Source organism: Daucus carota, chromosome 6 (assembly GCF_001625215.2).
Source record: "Daucus carota subsp. sativus chromosome 6, DH1 v3.0, whole genome shotgun sequence".
NCBI lineage: Eukaryota > Viridiplantae > Streptophyta > Magnoliopsida > Apiales > Apiaceae > Daucus > Daucus carota.
In genome coordinates this window covers 15,078,677-15,098,881 of record NC_030386.2, presented here as the reverse complement: position 1 = coordinate 15,098,881, position 20,205 = coordinate 15,078,677, and the positions used below count along the sequence as shown (strand labels likewise).

The 20,205-nt window shown below is 35.0% G+C and overlaps 1 protein-coding gene across 2 annotated transcripts; it reads right to left on the bottom strand.

Moving 5' to 3' along the window:
* Positions 1-1,542: 1,542 nt before the first annotated feature.
* On the bottom strand, positions 1,543-18,379 carry LOC108227135 (auxilin-related protein 1-like). Of its 2 annotated transcripts, XR_010284318.1 has the most exons (7): positions 18,223-18,377; positions 18,057-18,103; positions 17,876-17,965; positions 17,334-17,492; positions 4,192-4,275; positions 2,546-2,806; positions 1,543-2,409 (listed from the first exon to the last, which is right to left on the bottom strand). XR_010284318.1 is itself a non-coding variant. In XM_064079228.1 (5 exons), the coding sequence occupies exons 2-5, from the start codon at positions 18,093-18,095 to the stop codon at positions 4,216-4,218; spliced, it is 348 nt and encodes a 115-aa protein (XP_063935298.1). In that variant the 5' UTR covers positions 18,096-18,103; positions 18,223-18,379; the 3' UTR covers positions 3,678-4,215. The 2 variants fall into 2 exon arrangements, 1 of the variants encoding a protein (XP_063935298.1); XM_064079228.1 differs by lacking the exons at positions 1,543-2,409; positions 2,546-2,806 and having other exon boundaries at positions 3,678-4,275; positions 18,223-18,379.
* Between the last annotated feature and the right edge of the window lie 1,826 nt (positions 18,380-20,205).

Genomic DNA, 20,205 nt, shown 5'->3' with positions numbered 1-20,205 from the left:
GTTTCTTCTGTTGTGGTCTGTTGCAGCTCTGGTTTTGTAGCCTCCATATTGAATCTGTCTTTTGATGCCCGCATTGCTGGGCTTTGAATGTTAAAAAAAAATTAGGCGACAAAGTAACTTGGACATTTAGCAATTGGATTGTACTGAGCACCATATAGCATTGTAATATGATCAAAAGTGGAATATTAATTCATAAATATAATATCTAAGATATTCTCGGATGGACATTTAGCAATTGGATTATATTGAGCACCATATAGCATTGTATCTAAGATATTCTCGGGTGAGACAGGGTCGAACCGAAGATCAGGGACGACATAGGATAAACTCTTAACCGCTAAGTTATTCAACCGTGCTCAACTGTTTACAAACTTAGTTATAAATCAAAAAAGATTCTAAGAAGTAAGAATCAAAGACCCTTATCATAAATGCATTTCATCAAACACCTCATTAATAATTCATTTCATAAATGATTTATCGTTATAAGTATGACACTGCCAATAAATATTGATAACATAAAAAATTATCATGTGATATATATGATTTTATTATAACCAAAATATATTAGTTTCAACAACTTCTCGGCATCGGCTTCGGCGATACCTCGACTTTTATCTATCAGCACTGATAAAGTCATATTTAAATAAATTCATAAAAATACATTAATTATATTTAAAAAGTGTAACATAAAGATAATATTCAATTTTTTTTACAAAATGCTAATATATCGCAAATTTATACAATTAATATTGGTTATATATCATAATAACATACAATGAGCAATTCAGATTATCTAAAAAAAAGTGCTTATAGCTTCTATTCGAGATGTTAAGGACCTGGGACGACAGAGGATAAACTCTTAACCACTGAGTTATCCAAAACTGTATGAAGCAACTAAAGAACTTTATTATAAATGCATTTCATCAAACACGTCATTAATAATTCATTTCATAAATGATTTATCGCTATAAATATGACACTGTCAATAAATATTGATAACATAAAAAATTATCATGTGGTATATATAATTTTATTATAACAAAAATATAATTTTAATTTCAACAACTTCTCGGCATCGTCTTCGGCGATACCTCGACTTCTATCTATTAACACCTATAAAGTCATATTTAAATAAATTCAATTTTAAAAGATACAATTAATATTGTTTATATATCATAATAAGATATAATGAGTCATTTAGATTATCTCAAAAAAAAAAGTGCTTATAACTTCTATTCGAGACTCCGAAAAAGAAGGTTTGTTAACTATAACTTCATTTATGTTCCTTGTACTTTTATATGATTTAATTATTATTTTAAGTTATTTTACATAATTTCTAATTTGAATTTACGTTAATCATTTATAATTAAAATTTAAACAAATAATATTTATATTCATTTGAAATGGTTCATACTCATCTCAATTGGTTCAACAGTCTCCCTTCTAGCATCAATTTTAGTGCCATTCTCACTTTTACATATATTTTAAGGTATATACAAAGTATAGTATCATACTTTTTTTTTCGAAATTGATCTTTTTATGTAGTCTAATATTCATGATTTTATCTAGTAAAATTAGACTCAAACTAAATTTATTTAATATAAACCACTCAAATATTAATGTAATTATGAGTAAAATAGATATAAATGAGAAACTGTTTCGTACAATTTGTTTTTAACGGCCATGCCTCCATCTTTAAAAATTATGATTTCAAATATCAAACTCCCAAAAAAAAAAACTTATATGATATATGAATATTATTAATTATTGGAATTAATAACATATCAACATTTTGTTCTTAAATTGAATATTATCACATACGGCTTCAAATAAAAGAAAAAAAAATATTCAAAGAAGGGCAAATCAAATCTTTTAACAGTACCTCCCCTCCCCTCATCTCATTTCTGTCTTAACTATCCCCCAAAATCCATTTTCTCTCTACACTGTGCACCAATCATCAACACCATTTTTCTGCCAGATTTCCACCAATGCAGGACAATGTCTCACAGTCTCACCCAAAACTATCTTCTTTGACAATGAAACTATATTCTGTATTTTCTCAGTGCTAGTTTCATTCAACTAATGATCAATTACAACATCCAGACCTCGAAACTCAAATTTAGTACTGATATTAAATCATTGTATACACAACAGAAAACATGTTGGTTATGTTATACAACTAATTTTACATAAAAAAAAGAATGCAATACAATAATAATACGTAGGCCGGAAGCAGACAATTATTTTACTCATCAGATGTACATATGTATCTCTGATAAATTTGGCTTGCCTTTGTCTGTTTTCATGTCTGTTTTTTATCTCCCTCAGATCATCGTGTATTTTGATAATTCCAATGATATCTAGAAGTTCTAGAAGTCTGCAACTGAGACTGAGCATTAGTATCATCACCTGAAAAATGTAAAATTCACCAACTTAAAATAAATCTCTGTGAAATGTAATTTGAATATCTTAAGAATAAAATCTATCTTAAAACACATATGCTATATCCTGCTTCAAAAATAATAATAGCAGTAATCACCTGTACCTTCTTCACAGTTGGCCGTGAAGGTTATATTCTATCTGAAGAACTATCAGTGATTGGATGTTGCTTGAGCATTAAATATTTACGTTTCTGCAATGTTAACCAAACCAATATATTGTCAGTCTTAACAATATATATCCAGCTTTTGTATACATGGTCAGTGGAGCAGAATCAATCATCCTGCAATGCTAGTAAATTTCGCTCGACGGACTCATATGAGAAATTAGTTCTTCACTTTTCAGCAGATGCCACCCAATGCCCCTCCTGAAAATCATTAAATATACATCAAAGCCAAAAGAACACAAAATGATGCCAAATAGATGGCAATGCATAGTACTACTTCACGCCAGAAATCGAGTACTATTTTTGGAGCACATTTAAAATAACATAGGGCAAAATTCATAAAAGTTTGGCCCGGAAATTCGATCAGCTGGCAGCAGTCTCTAGTTTCTTCCTCTGTTCTGTAAGTAGCATTTTTAGCTCCGCACTTCGCAGTGAGATGAAGACAACATATCTATAGGAATTGTATTATTACACATACATAATATGAAAATCATTACAAACATACATATTAAAGATGAAATGAATACAAAATCATTTATATCAAGATAATAATAAAAATTTACGAACAATATGTATGGTATATTGGTATATTATATCAAAATCATGTTCATCCATGTTGAGTACTCCTGTAAATCATCCAGATATCAAAGTGCAATTCAAAATTCAGTCACTGAAACAGCACCAAAATAAACCTCCTTCATCTTACTCCCATAAAAACATCAACCTAAAATTATAGGAATTTTAGTGGCTAGTAAAGAATCAATAACTGAAAATAGATATAAAACCAAATAAAAAAAATGATAATAAGCAATTAAGAAATATAAATCAATGTTATAATTGTTATAGCAATATAATCAATCACCTTGTGTTCAACTACTGTTTCCAAGTCAGGCATACAATTTCAATTTTCAGCAAAACAGGGTTAGTAACAGTGATACAAACAATTAGCACCAGTGGCGGAACCAGAGGGGGCTAGGGGATGCTAGAGCCCCCCTGACTTGAAAAAAACAGTTAAAATTTTTTTTTAGCCCCCCCTAAATTATCGATGTCAACATAATTTTTTTTTAGCCCATCAGAAGCCAACAAACTATGGAACCTCATGTAGGTCTCGGGCATTTAAAATGTAGCAACATAATGTGTGTGGAATCAGGATCTCAGGCATAATTAGGTTAACCTTGTAATAATTACGACTATCCAAACAAAGAGAACAGCTCACAACAAACAGTATTAGCTGGCTAGTTATAACAATAGAATATATGACAACATATCTTCACCAAAATTCATACCCAACAGTGTGAAAATATATTTTTCTCAAGTACAAAGCTACTTCATGTTTCACCGAAATTCATACCCAACAGTATGAAAAATATATTTTTCTCAAGTACAAAGCTACTCAATTAGAAATATATTTTTAATGGATTAAAAAAATGTATATTAGTCGAATTATAATAACATCTGCAAGACGAAGCAACACTAAATTATCACCCAAAAAAATGAGGAAGGCCAAGATTAAAAATGTAAAAGATTACTAAATCTGAAATTTAAATTATGTTTCATACATGAGAGAAAGAGAGAGTACAATTTACCTTGTTCAGACTTGAGAATTTGAATTATAAATTGATATTGGATTGGGATGCATTTGGGGAAAAGTAACAGCTTCTCGAAAAACTCTGCAACAGTAGTACAATACTCAGCAACAATAGTCTCAAAATAAATTACAATAAAAATTATAGCAGCAGCTCTTGCATCCAGACCAAAATCAACTTCTATAGGCAATTACCTAAAGAATTGCCAAAAATGAATCAGATATTATGTACTTAGTTGTTATTTTACACCAATTATAAGAAAGATTGTAGAAGGGGGGGGGGGTTGAATACAATCTTTTACAAAAATAAAAGATTCAAGAACAAACACTTTAAAACAACAAACAGAAAAAAAACACCAAGTATTAAAAATACGGGTGGATTGAATGATCCACCCGTGAGATTTTATATTGAAGAATCTGTGGATTGATTACAATTCGCACAGCTGCAGGTTCATCACTTGAACAGTTTCTAACTCTCAGATATTCTCTCAAGTTTTTCGAACAAGTTCAACTGATGCTACTAACTTGGTTATATACTCCAAGTTTTACAAAGCTTTTAACTAGAATACAAATTGCATTCTAATCTAAAACAATGCTGCACATCTTTGTCTTATGCATGCTTTCTGAGATGTCTTCATCTTTGACCATCATCTTGATTTGATCCAGATTGCATTGCATGAGATAAGAATGCTTCTGCTTCTTTATTTTCCTAATCAGGCTTCCATGTCTATTTTAGTGTAATTCGATCCATGTGATTTTCGATCCATGTGATTTGTCAGACTTAAGCTCTAGTCACTTTCAACTGCTCTTTGCTTCATCAGTTGAAAGTTCTGGTTACTTTCAACTGCTCTTGACTTCATCAGTTGAGAGTTCTTTCATCAGTTGAACGAATTACAGACTTCATCAGTTGAATGTTGTTCCAGTCTCATCAGTTGAATTCCTTAGCATCATCAATTGAATACTTTGTCTTCAGTTGAATGCTTGGTTTTCATCAGTTGAAACATGACCCAGTCTTCATCAGTTGAATAGTTACATCTCATCAGTTGAATATCCTTCACTTAGATAAAATTACATGCCATCGGATATTTACAATTAGCCATCCTATTCTACCCGTCCGTTGATAATTCCCAAAGACAAGAAGTATAACAATTACAACTGAAATTGGATAAAGATTCTAAATAAAACATGCTACAAAATGTTTATGTTATCATCAAAAATTATTGATTCCTAATAATCTCCCCCAATTTATGACTGGAGAAGATGCAGACATAAATTCTACACTTGATGATAACAAAAACATAAATAAAATAAAATGCAGAATTTAAATACAAGAGTTAGAAAAATTTACAGATGATTATGCTCCTCTAGACTGAGCAGATTACTTGTTCCTAGAAGATCTTCTTCTTCTGGACTTAAGTTTTTCTTCAAGAATATCAATCTGTTTCTGAAAAATCATGTAGAACCATTCTTCATCACTGTCCTGTCTGTTAAGCTTGGATTGGAGAGTCTTCAAAGTGTTCAAGCTAGCAACTTTGAGTTGATCTTTAGGTCTGAAAAATCTCCTAACACCTTGACTGTCCCTAAACTCCATGATTGGAGTTGGTTCATGGTGAATTTTCTTTCCAGTGTAGTGTATTTTCAGCCTTCTTTGTAGACTAGCATCTGAGGACCATTCCTTCATGATTTCAAGGATTCTCTTCAATACCATCTGCTTGGCAGGTGGTGTAAATCCTCCTGTCCTCTTCATGGAAGCATAAATCTGGGTTAGAGAACTGAATCCTTCAGAACTCAGAACCCTGTGAAGAGGCCAGATGACATCACCTTTGCTTTTGTATGAGAATACCAGTCTTTCAGAAAGCTTGGAAGTTGCTTCTATTCCTCTGACTTCTTGAAGATCATTCAACTACAGCTCTAACTCAGAAATTTCTTCAATGTTGGCAATGAGAAGATAGTCATCTGGATTTTCAGGTTCTTTTGGAGGTTTTGGAGGGTTAGCCATTCTCTTAGCCACATACTTCACTTTCTTCTTTGGTTTTGGAGTTTCTTGAACAAGGAAGGCTGGGATTGGAATATTGTCAAGATCAATTGGCTCCTCCTTTGGCATTATTGGCTCATCATGAAAGTTGACATCTGGATGCATCACTGTGGTGTCTTTGATTGGAGAAGAAGGTTTTGAGATAGGTACAGACTTCTCAGGCACTTCTTCTCTTCTCTTGGCAGCCTCAGGCATCTTTGATCTAGACTTGACCCTCTTTTTCTTTGGAGAATTTTCAAGAGCCAATCTATTTTCACTTTGTAGTTCAGCTGCCAACTCCTCTTCAAGCTCAATAGCATATCTTTCATCAACCTCTATTTCTTGATTCAAAGAGAGTTGAGACTCATACTCTTTTCTTTCACAGTCCCTGGCCACCTCTTCAGCTTTTGCAAATGAGTAGTGAGGATGGCTAGTTCCAATAAACAGCTTTTGGCCTTCTCTGTAGATGATGGCAAAATGTGATTTCAGAGCCATATCTGTAGAATCTTTGTAGCTCTTAATTTCTTGGCCCAAAAGCTTATACTCATTCTTGTCAGGCCTGACTGGTGGAAAGTAGATTGAACTTGAGTCTTTTCCAGGCCTAGAATAACCACAACTATTTGGAAATAGGGTGGCTTTGAATTCATTCACAAATGATGGCTCACCCTTTTTTTTCTTTGAAGGCATGACAATTTCAGGTGTGATTACCCTGAGAATTGTAGTTGTTGTGGGAAAAGAGGTTGGAACTGCAGATGTAGATTGTGAATTTGAAGTTGCAGAAGCTTTCTTATCCAGCAGAGCCAATCTCTTGTCTATGGAGTCCAAAGCTGCAAGTCTTTCAAGCCTCTTCTGTTCTTTAGCAGTATGAAAGGGAGGAGGAATTCTGCTCACCAACTCTGCAGGAGAAGGCAAGTGTTCTTTCTCCCCCTTTTTGTTAGCATCAAGTGCAGCAGAAGGACTGGGAAGAGAAATGCCAGATGCCAAAAGAAGATGTTGGAGAAGTCCAGTTTGCACGCTTTGGTGTTGGAGCATCTCTTCCATCCTTGAGTTTAAAACTTGAACATTTTCTTCCAGAGCTGTCACTTGCTTTTCCAATTGAGCTTGCTTCTTTTCAGATGTAGACAGTGCAGTTTTGACTTGAGTAGTGAACTTCTCATCAATCTGGTTAGATAAGTCTGTTTTAACAGATGTGATGAGAGAGTTGAGATGTTCAGCTTCTTTCTGGAAATGGAGAGACTGATACTTGTGCAGTCTGAGATTTTCAAGGGCTTGACTGGCAAAAGTAGCAGTGATGGATGGAGAAGAAGAAGAGCTTCCAGCTTGAGGATGGAGAAGGGATGTGGCTTGCCATTGCAACTCAAGACTGACTGCAGTTGCATTAGCAGATTGAATGGAGAGCCAAGATGGAAGAGAGACTGTAGGCTCTTCACCAAGAGAATCCTCAAGAGCTTCATTGAGGTCTTCATCACTATCATCATAATTGAAATCATCACCAGCATTGGCAGGCAGAGCTGCAAGTGCCTCCTTTGCTCTAAGCATGGATGATGTAGTGTGAATGAGATTTAAACTCCTCTTAGCTGCTTGGTTGTCCATCCTTGCAAAAGCTTGAACAGCAGACATCTCATGAGTAAGAGTCTCAGGGTCTAGTGGCATACTATCCAATAAGGATCTATATTCAGCTTGATAAGCTTGCTCACTAAACCCTTCATTGACACCTGCATTTCTCTCATTTTCTCTCTGTTCTTGCATCAAGGGCTCCCCTTGGCTCACCACACACCTTACCTCTCCCTCACTTACCCTTTCTAAAGGGCCACTCAGTTCCTCTCCTTTTTCCAGGCTAGAAGAAATTGCCAGACTCTCCACTCCCTCTCCTTTTGCCAGCACCCAAGGCTGCCTCTCCACTCCTGAGCTCACATCACTCAATCCTAGGGGTGTTTGTGCTACCATGTGATCAACTGCTGTAGAGAAAGGTAGATTAGTTGAAGTAGCAGCAGTTGTCAACTGATGAGGGACATCAGTTGAAACATGAGTAGTAGATGCTTTCAACTGATGAAGGCTGTCAAGCACATCAGTTGAAGGACAAATATTATTCAACTGATGAAGGAGATCAGTTGAAGATGAAGAAGAAAAGGGCAAAGAAGCTGTGACAGTGGAGTCTGTGGTGATTGATTTTAAATGTAAATCCACAGAACACATTGTCACAGTAGAAGAAATTGGGTGAGAAAGATCCAACAAATCATCAAAATGATGATGATCAATCTCAGAGAGGGGCTTCTCCATGAAGTCCAAAGATGGAGAATTTACAATTATGGTGTGTATTAACTCTACATCCACAGAAGAGGTGGGGGAATGTGTTTGAGCAGTAGTTATAGTGAGATCATGAATGTGCAAGATAGGTTGTGAAGAAGAAGGGGGCTGTGACTCCACATTTATTGGAGTCGCATCAAGCTGACTTTGAGAAGTTACAGGCATGAAATCCAGAATAGATGCCTGTGTGTGTGCAGAGTGCTTTGACTTATCATCTTTGAGCTTCTTTCTCCCATAGGCTTTTATAGGTGAAGAAGTAGTGTCCCTCCCCCTATTTTGTTGTGTCCCTGGATGGGGACTATTTTCAATAGCAACATCCTTTTGGGAGGATGCTGCCAGGGATGAGGTAGAATCCTTTTTAAGCTCTACAGTCTTTTGGGAGACTACAGAGTGGCTAGGCTGGTTATCACTCATCTCTCCAGCCTTATCCTCAGGGTTTCTTTGACTTTCACCCTTTCCCTCCCCCTCACTTCCTCTAATCACACTCCTCTCAGGTTTGTGCTTCTTAGATTTTACAACAGATGCCTTTTGGGAGGCACCTGAGGATGGTTTGGAAGATTTGGATTTTGATGGTTGTGCCACTTGTGTGGACTGTTGATGGGCCTCCTCAACAGCCCTGATGGCAGAAAGCAAAGAAGGTAAGGGTTGAGAAGGAGTAATAGGAAAGCCATGTACCTCTTTTTCCTTTCCAGCCTCCATGATTGGCAGGTAAACCACCTCTAAAGAGGGATAGAGATTCATCCTTAAGAGGTTCTTGAAGACCCTCTTTTCCTGCACAAAACTTGGAAGCTTGGCTTCCTGGTTAGAGATGACTAGCTTATCATCAACATGATTAGCCAGCATCATTAGAAATCTAACATAGTAGATATTCCTAAGTCTATCTACCTTATCACCTAACTTCTCCCCAATTTCATGGATCACCAAAGTACCAAAATTATAATACTTATTAGCTAAAAACATGTAAAGCATCTGCAAAATCTGAGAGGTAATAGCATTAAATTACTAATTTTACCGGAAAAAGATTTCACAAAAGCATCACACAAATAGCTCCACTCTCTTCTAAGACCTCTCCTCTCAATTTTACCTAATGCATCAGTGGGCAAAACATAATTCATAGCATATAACATGTTAACTAACTGAATGTCAGAAGGCAAAGTTGTGACAGTATTTTCAGGAATTTTAAAACATGCATTCATAACATCACAGTTAATTACATGAACAGTATTTTTGAGAGAGAAAGAGATAGTGTCATCCTCACTATTAAATTCAGCCGTAGTCCATATCTCTTCCACAACTTCATGGTAGATAGTGGGAGTTGAGAGCATGGCATGAGACAGTTGGCTTGATTTGATGAACTCCATCATCTTGTGATATTCCTTCTCCTCTACTGCCTTAGTGTCCACAAATGATGTGAAGTTGTTCTTCTCATAGATGAAGTTAGTGGGAGAAGAGTATTTCTTCATTGGCGCCATTGCAGTTACAGTAAAAAGCTTGAAGAATATGAAGGCTTTCTTTGCACAGAGAGAGAAGGGGAGTTTGTGAATTCGAAAGAGTAAAGTGAAAAGAAATGAAAATAAATTAAAACACTTAAATACTTTCTCAGAAGATTGTTGTGATTGGTTGAGAAATTACCGTTGAGAAGAAATAACTCTTATTTAACTCTACAAAAATTACACACACGATCGTGTGTATAAAGCATGAGAGAGATAAAAGAAATTTCAACGGCTCAGATCTGATAATATTTTCAACGGATGAAATAAGCGCCTCTTTAAACTTCTTATTCAACTGATGATGATCAGTTGAAAGTGTTTTCAACTAGTGTCATCAGTTGAATGAAAAACAAGACAAGAGAGCATTGTTTCAAACATCAGTTGAAACAATTTCACTATTTCATCAGTTGAAATATTACACATTTTATCCAGAATTATAACTAACTAAATTTTGAGAAATCAAAATTAGTCAAATTCTGGCTGCCAAATTACAGAAAAATTCACTATAAATTAGGAGAAATTTAACATACCTAATTTACTTACCAACCTTGTGAATGTGGATTCATCAAGAGGCTTTGTGAAAATATCTGCAATTTGTTCTTCACTTGGAACAAAATGCATTTCAACTGTACCAGCCATCACATGTTCTCTTATGAAGTGATATTTGATGTCAATATGCTTGGTTCTTGAGTGCTGCACTGGATTTTCTGTTATAGCAATAGCACTGGTGTTGTTACAAAATATTGGGATTTTTGAGAGATTTAAGCCATAATCAAGTAATTGATTTCTCATCCACAATATTTGTGCACAACAACTTCCAGCTGCAATGTATTCAGCCTCAGCTGTAGAGGTTGAAATAGAGTGTTGCTTTTTGCTAAACCAAGAAATCAGCCTATCTCCAAGAAATTGACATGTGCCTGTTGTACTTTTTCTATCAATTTTGCATCCTGCAAAATCAGCATCTGAATATCCAATTAGATCAAATCCAGAGTCTTTAGGGTACCAAATACCAAGATTTGGTGTTCCCTTAAGATATCTGAATATTCTTTTTATAGCAATAAGATGTGATTCTTTAGGATCATATTGAAATCTAGCACAGAGGCATGTAGAAAACATAATATCTGGTCTACTAGCTGTCAGATATAAAAGAGAACCAACCATGCCTCTATAATTAGAGATGTCCACAGATTTCTCATTAGGACTTAACTCTAATTTGGTGGCAGTTGGCATGGGAGTCTTAGCTTCTTTGCAATCCATTAAATCAAACTTTTTAAGTAAATCATAGATGTACTTAGTTTGATTTATGAATATACCTTCCTTTACTTGTTTAACTTGTAAACCAAGAAAGTAGGTGAGCTCTCCCATCATGATCATTTCATACTGACTTTTCATTAGATTAGCAAACTTTTTGCAAAGTCTCTCATCTGTAGAACCAAAAATTATATCATATACATAAATTTGAACCAAAATAAAGGCACCAATTACATTTCTGTAAAATAGTGTTTTATCCACAGTTCCTCTGGAAAAATGATTATCTAACAAGAATTGAGACAGAGTGTCATACCATGCCCTTGGTACCTGCTTTAATCCATAAAGTGCTTTTAATAAAAAGTAAACATACTCTGGAAATTCTGGATCTTCAAAACCAGGAGGCTGACTCACATATACCTCCTCTTCCAGTTCACCATTTAGAAAAGCACTTTTGACATCCATTTGATAAACCTTGAAATTTGCATGAGCAGCATAGGCCAAGAAAATTCTTATGGCTTCCAATCTTGCAACTGGTGCAAATGTTTCATCAAAATCAATTCCCTCAGATTGAGAGTATCCTTTAGCCACAAGCCTTGCTTTGTTTCTGGTGACAACTCCATTCTCATCCATCTTACTTCTGAATACCCACCTTGTGCCTACAATTGTTCTATTCTTAGGCTTGGGCACCAGCTTCCAAACTTTGTTTCTCTCAAATTGATTTAATTCTTCTTGCATAGCAAGAACCCAATCAGCATCTTTGAGAGCAACTTCTATTACTTTAGGTTCATCCTGTGAAAGGAATGCACTATACAAACATTCATCTTGAGTGGCTCTCCTTGTTTGTACAGATGCATTTGCATCTCCAATAATCAATTTAAAAAGATGATCCGTTGTCCATTTTATTTGAGGTGGAAGTGATTGTCTTGATGATGTAGCTTCATTGTTATAGTTCAGATTTCCATGTTGAAAAGCTCCCCCTAAATTTGACATCTCATTATTTCTATATTGATTGAAATTTTGAGACATTCTTTCAACTGATGATCCTTGAGGGGTTTCAACTGAAGCCTCCAATGTAGTTTCAACTGATGCTTCAGTTGAGTTTTCAATAGCAGTTGTTTCTTGCACCAAGGTCTCATCAGTTGGAATATTAATACCAGGATTAATTCCAGCATTCTGAACAGTATCATCACAATCATCATCACTATCATATAGATCACCTTCACCTTCATTCTCAAATCTGAGATTATCATGAAATCCTTCATCTATCAATCCTTGAATTTTTTTATCATCAAAAACTATATGAATTGATTCCATAACAATGTTGGTTCTCAGATTGTATACTCTAAATGATTTTCCATTAGAATATCCAACAAAAATAGCTTCATCTGCTTTGGCCTCAAATTTTCCAAGATTTTCACCTTGATTTCTTAGAACATAACACTTGCATCCAAATACATGAAGAAAGCTAATTGTTGGCTTCTTTCCCTTGAAGAGTTGAAAAGGAGTTAGATTGTGAGGTTTGGTAATTAGAGAAATATTTTGAGTAAAACAAGCAGTGTTCACAGCTTCCGCCCAAAAATAGGTTGGAAGTTGAGCTTCATTAATCATGGTTCTTGCAGCCTCAATGAGAGTCCTATTCTTCCTTTCTACCACACCATTTTGTTGTGGAGTTCTTGGTGCAGAAAACTCATGAATAACTCCCTTATCTTCACAAAATTCTTTCATCACAGAATTCTTAAATTATGTCCCATTATCACTTCTTATTCTTTCAACTTTGACATCTGGATTGTTGTCTAATGCCTTGATATGATTGATAATGATTTTCCCAGCTTCATCCTTAGAATGCAGGAAGAAAGTCCAAGTAAATTTTGAAAAATTATCAACAATCACTAGTCAATATTTCTTCTTTGAAATGGACATTATATTGACTGGTCCAAACAAATCCATATGCAAGAGCTGAAGAGGTTTCACAACTGATGGGATTTGCTTTTGAAAGAGCTTCTCTTTTGTTTTCCTTGCTGACAGGCTCCACACAGACCATCTTTGGAGAATTCCAGCTTTGGTATTCCTCTTACCAAATCCTTCTTGACTAACTCATTTAATGTCTTGAAATTTAAATGAGATAATCTTTTGTGCCATAGCCAACTGTCATCTGAGCTTGCTTTGCTGAGAAAGCAAGTGATTGATTCAGACTTGACAGAATTGAAGTCAGCTACATACACATTTCCTTTTCTTTGTCCAATTAGTACCACATTGCTGTCATCTTCTTTGGTGACAACACAGGCTGCAAGAGTGAAATTGACCTTGTATCCTTTGTCACAAAGTTGATGATGCTAAGCAAATTGTGCTTAAGACCAGACACCAATGCAACTTCATTTATGATGACATTCTCTTTTGCAATCAAGCCATATCCCATAGTATATCCATTGCTGTCATCTCCAAAGGTAATGATAGGGCCAGCTTTCTCTACAAACTTTGTGAGCAGGGAAGAATCACCAGTCATGTGCCTGGAGCATCCACTATCTAAGTACCACAAATTCTTCTTATGGTTTCCCTGCACACATGTCTAATAACAGATCAAGTTGATTTTGGTATCCAAATTGCTTTGGGTCCAGATTTGTTAGTCTTAGCAGCTTTTCCTTCATTCTCAACTTTTCCCTTGGATTGAAGTGGTTCAATCTTGGGTTTTGGTTGAGAAATTGGAATTTCAACATTGTTCTTAAGCACAGGCATTTGAGGCATGCATACATTGTTTACACCATGCAGATTTGAATGGAATTGAGGCATGTTAAAAGCATTGAAATATGGATTGAACATATATGGCATGCTAGGCTGAGAATATGAATTGTGAGGCAATAAACCAGGCATCATGTTCATAGCAGATAAGTTCATGTGAGGAACAGATGGCATAGGAATAGGCAATGATAAATTAGGAGCAATCACAGTTTTACAATTAGCAGATAAGTGATTTACACTACCACATTTACTGCAAGTTTTCCTAGGAGCACTGGCGTTGGGTGTGTGATTAGTGTGCTTGTTGACTCCAATTCTACCATTTCTATTCCCTTTATTCTTCTTAGTCTCTTCTGATTTAAGCTCACTAGCATCCAATTTCTTCTTGGTCTTATAACTGGAATTAAGAGTGTTGTTAACACTTTCACTAGTCTCAGAAGAATTATTCTCACCTTTAACAAAGTTCTTCTTGACAGGACCATATTTCTTGTTGAGTTTCTTGAGAACTTTCTTGTCAACTGATGAGTTTTTGTTCAACTGATGACTTTCATCAGTTGAAGCTTTACTTTTCAACTGATGATCATCATCAGTATTCTCATCACTTGAACTGATCTCAGAGATCTCAAGAGCTTTCTTATTCCTTTTCCATTCATTCTCCACAAAGGTTTCTCTACCTTGCATGTTGATGATATTAGTGGAAACATCTCTCCCAGATTTCCATTTAGCTATAAAGATCATCCTTGGCTGTTTTCTTATGATCTCTTCTCTTTTTAATACAGCCAAAAGATCATCCTTGGCTGTTTGACATTCAATCTTCAGTCTCTCAAACTCAATGAATTGAGTTTCTAGAGCACTGTTTCTATCACTAAGAAAGGTGTAAGCTTCCTTAATTCTACAATTTTCCTTAGTAAGAGACTTCAAAGAGACATGCAAATGGTATAATTCAGTAGACATTTCATTGATAGTAGCATTGCATTCATCTTTAGTTAACTCTACTAAGTTTGTAGTGAATACCTGACTGCTGCTTCCAGTGTTTTCTTCTTGATCTATGGAGTTGGCCATTAGAGCAAGATTGACAAACTCCTCCTCATCTCCAGAATCATCTACAGCTTCCCAATCATCCTTTGTAATGAATGCTCTTTCTTTTTGCTTGAGAAGTTCATAATATTTCTTTTTGTAGTCCATATGATCACTGGATCTCTTCTCAGCCTTTGGCTTTCTGCATTCGTTTGCAAAGTGACCTGCATTTCCACAGTTGAAGCACTTGAATTTGGATCTGTCCACCATGCTTCTATCAGGCTTGGAATTGCATTTAAATGATTTTGCAGGGTTGAAATTCTTCTTGAATTTCAATTTAGAGAATCTTCTTGACAGGAAGGCTAAGTGCTCATCAATCCCATCACTTTTTTCATCAGAATCAGCTACATCTTTTCCTTTACTTGATTCTGAGCTCTCTTCTTTGACCAACTTCTCAGTTTCTTCAACTTGAGATTTTCCCTTGTCCTTGACAGTTTCATCAAGAGATGCAACTAAAGCCAAAGATAAATACCCTTTCTTTTGGATTTTTTCTATTTCTTCATCTTGTTCCATTTCAAGCTCATAGGTTTTCAAAGCTCCATACAGTCTCTTAAGAGTGTAGTCTTTGAATTCTTGAGTGTTTCTAAGAGAGACTGTCATGGGTTTCCATTCTTTGGGAAGAGCTCTCAAGAACTTCAAGTTTGAATCTTTAACTTGATATATTCTTCCAAAAAGTTTCAGACCATTTAACAGTTTTTGAAATCTGTTAAATGTGTCAGTCAAACTTTCACCAGCCTTGAAATGGAATGACTCATATTGTTGAATCAGCAACTGCATCTTGTTTTCTCTTACTTGCTCATTCCCTTCACAGATGGTCCTGATGGTGTCCCAAATTTCTTTGGCACTTGTGCAGCTAATAACACTATAAATCATTTCTTGATCCAAACCATTAAACAGAAGGTTCATGGTTTTCTTGTCCTTATGCACTTCTTCAGTATCTTCTTGAGAATACTCATGGATAGGTTTTGGAACCATTTTACCTACCATATCTTCACCATCATCCCCCATACTGGTGCAGACCTTCATTGGGACATGAGGTCCTTTCTCAATGCAGTTCACATAGCTTTCATCAATAGACAACAAATGCAAGTGCATTCTTACATCCAGTGAAAGTAGTTGTCTTTGTCAAGAACAGGAATCTTCACTCCAGCATCTTTCTTTCCCATCTTTCTTTGGGAGTGTTGATCTTTTTCCCTGTTTGTTGGAAACCTGGCTCTGATACCAATTGTTATTTTACACCAACTATAAGAAAGATTGTAGAAGGGGGGGTTGAATACAATCTTTTACATAAATAAAAGATTCAAGAACAAACACTTTAAAACAACAAACAGATAAAAAACACCAAGTATTAAAAATACGGGTGGATTGAATGATCCACTCGTGAGATTTTATATTGAAGAATCTGTAGATTGATTACAATTCGCACAGCTGCAGGTTCATCACTTGAACAGTTTCTAACTCTCAGATATTCTCTCAAGTTTTTCGAACAAGTTCAACTGATGCTACTAACTTGGTTATATACTCCAAGTTTTACAAAGCTTTTAACTAGAATACATATTACACTCTAATTTAAAATAATGCTGCACATCTTTGTCTTATGCATGCTTTCTGAGATGTCTTCATCTTTGACCATCATCTTGATTTGATCCAGATTGCATTGCATGAGATAAGAATATTTCTGCTTCTTCTTTATTTTCCTAATCAGGCTTCCATGTCTATTTTAGTGTAATTCGATCCATGTGATTTTCAATCCATGTGATTTGTCAGACTTAAGCTCTAGTCACTTTCAACTGCTCTTTGCTTCATCAGTTGAAAGTTCTGGTTACTTTCAACTACTCTTGACTTCATCAGTTGAGAGTTCTTTCATTAGTTGAACGAATTACAGACTTCATCAGTTGAATGTTGTTCCTGTCTCATCAGTTGAATTCCTTAGCATCATCAGTTGAATAGTTTGTCTTCAGTTGAATGCCTGGTTTTCATCAGTTGAAACATGACCCAGTCTTCATCAGTTGAATAGTTACACCGCATCAGTTGAATATCCTTCACTTAGATAAAATTACATGGCATTGGATATTTACAATTAGCCATCCTATTATACCCATCCGTTAATAATTCCCAAAGACAAGAAGTATAACAATTACAACTGAAATTGGATAAAGATTCTAAATAAAACATGCTACAAAATGTTTATGTTATTATCAAAAATTATTGATTCCTAACAGTAGTTTCTACTGAAGGAAATTATATACAAACTTTGAGGAGATCGAAAACCTTCTCGCAAATGTACTTTTCCCGGATGCTTGCCCCTTGCTGCTGCAACTTGTCTGGATGGACATGGAGAGTGGCTTTTCGGTAAGCTTTCTTTACAGCATCAGACATTATAATATCTGTCAGGGATATTGGTTGCCAATCACTACCAGGACCAAGGATCTGCATACAGATGTTCAGAAAATCAAATGCTGGCTGCGATTAGTTAGTTTGTTAATCTTGAACAATGTTAATCAGTGCCGAGTCATCTTTTGTCCAGGAACCGCGTGACTAACTAATTAGATTTCTATTAAGGGATGGAGAACAGTATAACACTGATAGATCAGAAACCGGTGTAATCATGAGGATTTTTTATAGAATGAATTATTTAATTCAGAAGGAATATAATTCATGGACGATTTTCCATCAATTAGTTAAGGAAGATGCCATCCGGAAGTGTCAGCCTGACTGTGACCTCTATTTCTAATGATGAAAGAGTGTAAAACTCAAAACAAAAACTTCTTAGCAAAGCATAATGTATATTGTGCAGCAATCGTTATACATACATATTGCAGGGTTGAGAGCAATGCGCGCAAGTTCCCCTCCTTCCCAATGGACCATCTTTTGAATTCGGCATCAAGGGATTCTGCTAGTCTCTATAATTTAATATAAACTATTATTATGGCAGATAAAATTTAGCTAAATGCAAATGCAATAACTGGAAATCAGCTAAAAAAGTGCAATAACCTTATTGCAATTGAGGTCAACATCCCTCTGAGACATCATAACATTCACTGCAGGAAACATAAAACATATAAAAAAATTAAGAATATGGAAAACATCAAAAACATCAATTAAAATCAGCCAACATAACAACAATATATAATTCTCAAACTCAACCACGGGAACTAACCTTCTTCTCTGCTACCTCCTTAGGCACATCATAAAATAAATCATAACATAAGATCCTAAGTATCCCAGCAGTATTTGATCCTGAGACCATATTTTGTCTATCAACATTAAGACAAAATTCCACCAATACTTTTATTTCAGTAGTCGAATCAGCGCTTTCCAGCCTATCAAGTTCTGAGCTATTAAATTTAGCACTTACCGCGAATATTTGATTATTCTCAAGTACCACTTTCCGAGAGTCATGTATTATTGTTTCTGTATTCTACATAGCTTATGTTAGAAAGACTCAATTTTTACCTAAAAACTATTAAAGAATGAATAAAAATCTAATTCCTGACTATGATCAAAATAAAGTAGTAATTACAAAAAACATAAGGATCAAGTGTGCTGACCACTATCAGAATCTAATTCCAAGCTAGGAATGGAGTCGTCATCAATACTCGAATAACCTAATATAGTTACACAGTTAATACAATTTAACTTTACAACATAGGAACAATGCATGGAATGCTTTAAAGCATAGATATGTAAGAAAAAATAACACTTAAGTAATCACTGTCTGATGAATCAGAAAAATCAGGCTCGGGCATGGTAGAATACTCTGAAATGAAGAAAAGGAAATTCCAAATAACAAAGTACATCTAAATAGAAGCATGAACATATAGTGCAGAAATGATGCAAATTGTAGGAATAAAAGAATACCTATGTCATTGAGCAACAAAATCCTCTCAGCCTAGCAAGATTTTCATGTCAGTGATGTCTGCAAACACAGTTCGTCCATAAATTCTAACACTATTAGTTTTTAGTTTCAGAGATATGTAAGTATTAGGTCTGCTTGTATAATAATTTTGAAGTTTATCGCAAATTTTCTTTCTAGCCAGCATTGTTTGTTGTCTATTTGCTTTTCTTTGAAAGTTACTGCAAGTTCTATATTTGTGTTATCCTTCACCAATTCAAATCCTATATTCCTAACCTCTGCAGCAAGCATTGTAAACCTGTAAACATTCAGCATATTTGTCATTGGTTGAATCCTCAACATTCCGCATTCCCACAATCCTATCATCTATCACTCTGTAACCTCGCAGCAATTCAATATTAGGTTTTTAAATTTTTTTCAATATCATGCTTGAATAACCAAGTGGACCACTTAAACACAAAAACTACACTCTGGCTATCCGTCAAAACACTCCTCAAGTACACATAAGATAATATTATATGATCTTTCAAATTACGTTCCATAATCCCAGAGTGTATGCAAGTATATAACAAAGATCAGAAAACCCGTGATTTTAGAATAACCCAAAAATCACAATGCATAAATATGCAACTCCATGAATAGGCAATAATCATTATTTTATAATGATCTCAAGAATAATTAATAGGAATATAGATATACCTTGCCCATAATTTCAACAATCAGTGAAAGTTTTCTTCTTCTTGTCATATTAACTCCATTATAATGTCACAATCATCCAGTGCAAACTTAAGTTCCACACGGAGGATGCAAACTTACTAAACACAATACAAAAAGTCAGCAACCATGTATAAGAGAAAGAGCTAGAAATGACCAATTTATCATTTTTTTTCTCTTTTAGATGAATCATCAAACACCTTGTCAACAAAAATTTAGCCTGCAATTAAAAAACAAAGAAGTTATTAGGAAAGTAAAATTTTCTCACTTAGACAAATCATCAAACGTTTTATCAACGAAAGTTTAACCTGTAATTAAAAGACAAAGAAATTGTTAGGAAAGTAATACTTCAAATACAGATTATAGAGAAGAATGATTAGGAATAGAAATGAGAGAAACGTAAAAGAAAATTAGAGATTACATGAAAGAAGTGAGAAGTGAAGAAGAGAGAGCAGATAGCTTGGAGAGAGCATTAGTAAACTTTAATTACAAATTTGAATTTTGAATTTTAATTGTTAATGAATCAGAAAGTACAGCAGAGACGTACCTTAGTCTTCTTGAGGAAGCTTGTTG

Coding starts and splice junctions, on each gene's coding strand:
- LOC108227135 (XM_064079228.1), bottom strand. CDS start 18,095: ATGATGTCTCAGAGGGATGTTGACCTCAATTGCAATAAG. Junction 17,966..18,056: donor TTGACCTCAATTGCAATAAG/GTTATTGCACTT, acceptor ATTAAATTATAG/AGACTAGCAGAATCCCTTGA. Junction 17,493..17,875: donor TGCTCTCAACCCTGCAATAT/GTATGTATAACG, acceptor ATCTGTATGCAG/ATCCTTGGTCCTGGTAGTGA.